This window comes from Anarrhichthys ocellatus, unplaced genomic scaffold, assembly GCF_004355925.1.
Source record: "Anarrhichthys ocellatus isolate YVR2014 unplaced genomic scaffold, GSC_Weel_1.0 scaffold2381, whole genome shotgun sequence".
Classification (NCBI taxonomy): domain Eukaryota; kingdom Metazoa; phylum Chordata; class Actinopteri; order Perciformes; family Anarhichadidae; genus Anarrhichthys; species Anarrhichthys ocellatus.
Window position 1 is genome coordinate 2,059 of NW_022282355.1, and position 5,760 is coordinate 7,818.

Sequence of the window (5,760 nt, forward strand, 5' to 3'; positions counted from 1 at the left end):
CGCGGAAAGCAGGGAGGTGATGCGGCATCACCTCCCTTTTTTCAGCGCATTGTAACACCTTAGCTGTTCTGAAATCTCTGCTCTGCTCCAATGACAAATATGTCAGAATAAAAAAACATTGTTGGGGTGGGCTCAAGTAAGCTGCTGTTAAGATAAAAGTAATTTGGGTGAATCTTTTTACAGCATTATTATTAAAAAAACAGCTACTTAAGAAGTTGCTTCAAATGGACATAACCTGGTGTTTTGAACATGAATATTTTAATCAACCTTTTTTATGCGGTCGCAGGTGTTCCTCTATCTCAAATTTCACAGCCGCTCTGAGGCGACTCGGCCAATTAGAACCAGGCACCGTACCTGCCCGTTTATAATCCGTGAAGTGCGGCTTTACCTGGATCGCATTCGTGACGTTCCAGCCCGCCTCCCACGCGGTGATTTTTGGTTTTTCTTCAGTCAACTCGTTCGCCGGATCTCCGTCTTTTGAGCCCGAGCGCGGTGGACCGGTGCCGTCCCTCTGGTAGTGGCTGTCCCCGTCCAGTCCGCCTCCGTCTCCGCTCCCCTCGCCTCCAATCTCATCGGTTGTCAAAATGTCCATCTGCATGCCTTGCCGGTGGTCGTAGTCCAGGTCATCGCACGCAACGAAGCCCAGTCCCTCCTCGTCGGTGGCGGCCTGGAACCCCATCCTGGCGAACATCCCGCTCACCTTCGCCTGGGATTTGTTGGAGACAGTGGTGGCTGCATTTGACAGTTTATTCGAAAGCTTGCTTCTGATTAACGTCGCCATTTTCGCTCCTCTCCCGAATCGCAACTTTCTGCAGCTTAATTAGTGTGTTCTTCTCCTCCCGTCAGTAAAAATGTGAAGTTACTTTGGATGACAGCTCTTGATTCTCTGCATTAGATATAAAGCCACGAGGAAAAGCGCAAGTTTTGTTTTAAGACACCGACGGTTTTCAGTTGCTATCTCCACTTCTTGGTTAGTGTACGCCCGCTGCTCTTGATTATCCCCAGGTTCATGTCACCTTCAGACGTCGCTGCTCCGTTTCTGCATCTTGGCACTGCGCTCTGATGCTCGACGAGTAGTGCACCTTTTTGAGTCTCTGAGGCAGTTCGGCGGTGTGCGCAAAAGCTTTACGCACGAAGAAAGGCGAGCCACAGGTTTCTGCAGGGCCTATGATATCGTTTTCTTTTAGGTTATAAGGCGACAGGCAGCGTTTCCAGGAGATCGTTGTCGGTTTTCAGGTGCCTTTACTGATGCCAATGCGGTACCGTGGAGCCCGGGGGGAGGCAGGGAGGAGACACGTGTCCTCATCAGCCTGCCAATGCAAAGCACGTCTCCAGCCCTCCCAGTGCCCCACCAGGAGAAAGCGGGAGAGATTTGCTGCATTTCTAGGGGAGGTGCTTGCAGTACCCCCACCACCCCTTCCCTAACCCATAATCTATAATACCTCATCCTGACATCCAATGACATTCCTAGGGCCTCAAATCCCGCATAACTTTACGCATATAAAAGGAGGCTGGAATTTGACGAAATCCCAAACTCTTTGGACAAGATTGAAAAAACAAACATACAAATATAGGATTTTTTATTTCAAAAGAAATCTAATTATTTTTATTCATTATTCTTTTTCACGAGAAGAGGACGTGGAGCGTCAAAACCCACGTTGTTTCTTGGATTTCACGGATCGGGTTTAAAAACGGTGTTGCATTTGTTGATGAGGGAAAAATATATATATTTTCGTGCAGTTTGTTTTTGCTAAATGATGGTAAGATATAAAACCATAGACTGCACGTGTTTAAATATAGCATTTGAACGTTGTTACTATTTATTTTTGTTTAATTTAAGCAGTCATTCCATGGATTGTATTTTCAGGCTGAAGTATTCATTCAGGACGCTCACTCATTGATTCATTCATTCACTCATGTCTGTGATGATGTGATCTGAGCCATGCCGTTGCGGGGGAAAAGTGTGTGTGTGTGTGTGTGTGTGTGTGTGTGTATGCACTATATTTGTTAATTAAAAATCAGTTGAGAAATGTTGTGATACTATACATTTAAATTGCATTTAAGTGAATTCTTTGGAAGTCGAGGGTACATCAGCCTTTTTTGCCAATCTAACGAATCTCAATACAGAAAATTAAATTTTCACAGATTTAAACAATGGTGCCTAATTGAGGAATAGTCTCAAAGATTCAAGTAACACGTGTTCTAATCGTTCTGATTTTGCGGTCTCATTGTAATTGTCTTGCGGACAAGTATTATTAAAACAATTGAATTGTTTCCCAATAGTGTAGCCTAAGTGATTTAAAAGCCAGGTCCCAAAAGTGAGAACAGTTTGTTGACACAGCCCTGTCACTAGTACTTTGTATCCACCATGTTCAGTGTTTCCTCAGGCTGCAGTATCAGAGTTCATCACCATGATACAAAGCAGCGGCCTTGCTCTGCGCAGTACGATAGCCCGAGCTAACATGGAGCAAGTAGACTGTAACCCGGTCTGTTGCTATGTACATTCAGGTTTTGCTTTGCACACGAGAAAGAAACAATGATATGACCCATTAAAAGCTCTGAATCTGGTTACCTTCAATAGGCTGTAACCTGATAAGAGCGCTGAATGCAGCGGAATAATAGAAGAGTAAACTGACATGTCCAATTGGTGATCATCATGCGACAAACATGAACAAAAGTCTCCTATTATATTTGCCCTGGGTATAAAAAAAAATCAGTATGAGAGGCGTAGTGGGAATGTATGCAGAGATTTAGAGGATACAAAGCCACATAAGCCTCTCTGGACTGTTCATGTAAAATATTATTTTATTTTAATTATTATAAAAATCCAAAAAAGATTTGGTCAGTGCAAGCACAGAAAATGGGGCGATAAAAGGATAATTGATTGCTTTATTGTTCGTTTTCCTTTTAAACAATTAAAGGACCGTAAGCTAAATCCAGTATGAAACTATAGGCTGCATCACGATGATTTCACTCGCAGCTTCAGGGAGTGCAGGCCGAGCTGTATCAGGCCTGTGCATCTCTATTACGCCTGATTTAAGTGACGCAGGGTATGCATCATAAAAACACACATAAATCGCTCACACTTGTCTCGCTCCTGCTGCGTATAGTCTGTTCGTGTTTTGGTTGTTGTTGTAATTTTCAGTTGTGGGAACGAAAATGGCTGCTTTCCTTTCAGCCCCGAATGAAAGAGTTAATGACAGAGGCTGTTATCAGTGGGCTGCAGCCCTCCTCTGATCTGCGCTGTCTGATGGAGTGTCCCGCAAGATGAAAAGAGCAGCCCTGACACCAGCAGCCAGCAGGTTACAGCGACCGCAGACCCTTCCACAACCTGCTGTACAGATAATAGCACTAATGCTAATTACAATAATAATAAATGTATTTAGATTCAGTTTACAATGGGTTTCAGGCTCATTGTGACATGAGGAATCCCACACGTGGGCGCGCACACTCGCGCGAGGACAACGTGTTTCTTTAAGTGCTCATTTGAGGCCTCTGTCACACCGTGTCAAATGCAACTTTCGCCCAATATCATTATGGGGACAGTGTCTCGCGGACTTGACAGGTTGGGAGGTTTTAGACCTTCGTCACACACAGATGTGACAATAAATCTGTACTTTCAGCTTCAGGTCTAAAGGATCTCGCACGTTTGATCGCCGACTCTTCATCTAAGCAGCTATGGTGTCTGTGATCTCTGAGCTGCACGGTTACCCGTCAGCAAAGAGGAGGGAAAGTGATTTTCTCAGTTTATCACCCATCCCGAGAGTCATCAAAGGGTCAGGGTGCCACGTCCCAGGAGGGTCCTCGTCTCCGTCGCTACGGATATGAGTAATCAAAGCTCTTTATCTGTGCTGTCCGAGTTTGCTCTGCTTTGTGTTTGACCCGCATGTTCGATGTCCACCGGTGATGCTTCTTCTTTTTTCTTTTTTTTCTTCGTCTTCTTCTTCATTCTTGGTGATAGACAGTCAAATCCAAAATGTCATTGTGATCTCACTGTGTCCTCCAATGTACCCACCCCCCACGCGCATTTTCCCTCCTCCTCTCCCTCCTCAGTATTTCACCCCCGGCTCTCCTTTTTCACATTACACACATGGGTGAGCTGGCACAAGGTTCTCCTCCTTCATGTAACCCCTCCCTCCAGCCCCCTTTCGCAGCCAACACCAACCCAACCCCCCACCTTTTCCTCAAAACACACAAATAAAAGCCTAATTTTCGCTATGGGGGAGAATTTCTCCTGGACAGAGCTTTGTATAAAGACTGCCACCTGGCTTTAGGGATTATCATACAGTGAACCAAGTCCAATGAAAAATAATAAACATACAACTATTTAAGAAAATACCTGAGCCATACTATTGACCTTTTGATATTTTTTAAGCGGCAACGCATATTATATTTAGGATATGTCACTGCAAGAAGCAGGTAAACTGACTGCCTTTTATGTTTCCATGGCGTTGAATGCAATTACGAAGGGCTATCATTACCTCATCCATTAAATGTTTTCAGTGAGACAAGGTAATGACGACAATGAGAGAGAGGGTGTGCGTGTGCGCATGTGTGTTTGACATGAATCGTTTGAAGTACGACCCAGATTGCGCCAAGATAAGAGAGTATGTGAGGGAGAGGAAGAGGTGCGAATGCTGCCATGTTACAAAAGGATTTTTGTAAAAAAGAAAAGAAAAGATAAACATTTCTGGAAACCGAAGAGTGCACCCAGTGCGACGTCACCTGTCATTTAACCCATGATTGCCTGGCTGATGCGTCTGTCTGCCAGACCAGCGAGGCAGAAAAATACCACCCAACACTCTACAATTAATAGGGGACAGAGAAAAGGCACTCTGGCTCTCTGGGGACCGTAGAGGAGGGAAATTAGCCCACATCAGGCTAATCAGAGGACCTCAGAGTCCATTAACATTTGCATCACAATCACAGGTCCGCTGTCTGTGTTATCGACTAGATTATGTGTTACCAGGCGCTGAACAGTTTTGTGCCAATCGCTTTAAAAGCATGAAAGAGAGTGAAACATGTCAGAGCCTGCTCATGATGGGGTCCAGATTTCAGCACCACGGACAGTGTTTGTTTCTATCCAGCAGCTTTAAAAGGGGAAATCCACCCTAAACAACATTTGTGTTACGTTTTGAGGTTCATTCTTGACGTTGGAAACAGCAGTTTGGTCTCAACACAAATAAGCTTTCAGACTTGAGTTTTTAAAGCCATTAGATGACACAGAGAGGATAGTATAGCTTCGAAATGATGTGATATTGTACACGAGTTACTAAACTCAAGTGAGTTTAATGTATGTAGGGATTTTAGTTGTGATTCTGAAAAGTACATCCCACTAACCTCGTCGCGTTTTCATTGTGTCCGATAAGGATGTTTTTTTTACTGTCCGTGTTCATATGATGCTGCATTGTACCTCAGTTTGTTTCTCTGCTGCTCATCTTAAGGAGAAACTGCTTCAAAATGGCACGTTAAAACTGAACTGCAATGTCATAAAACACATTAAATTCAACTCCAGGGGGCATTCCCCTTTAAATCCTGAACTGTGCCAACACCCAGGCCACGTTTGCAGATAATAAAAAAAACATGTAGGCTATATAACCTTTATTTAATCAGGTATCTTACTGAGGTCCAGATCTCTTTTGCCAGAGATATCTGACACACAAATAAGACAAACAACAAAACATCAGCCAGTCACACACAGAAACACACACACACACACACACACACACACACACACACACACACACACAGAGAAATAGA

General features: G+C 44.0%; 1 protein-coding gene across 1 annotated transcript in view; it reads right to left on the reverse strand.

The window, feature by feature from the left end:
* LOC116378309 (vesicular inhibitory amino acid transporter) overlaps positions 1 to 1,342 on the reverse strand; it is a 3,394-nt gene extending 2,052 nt beyond the window's left edge. The window contains exon 1 of the mRNA XM_031840159.1: positions 389 to 1,342. Within this exon, the coding sequence (XP_031696019.1) occupies positions 389 to 781 (393 nt within the window). The 5' untranslated portion in view covers positions 782 to 1,342. The remainder of the gene's footprint in view (positions 1 to 388) is intronic.
* Between the last annotated feature and the right edge of the window lie 4,418 nt (positions 1,343 to 5,760).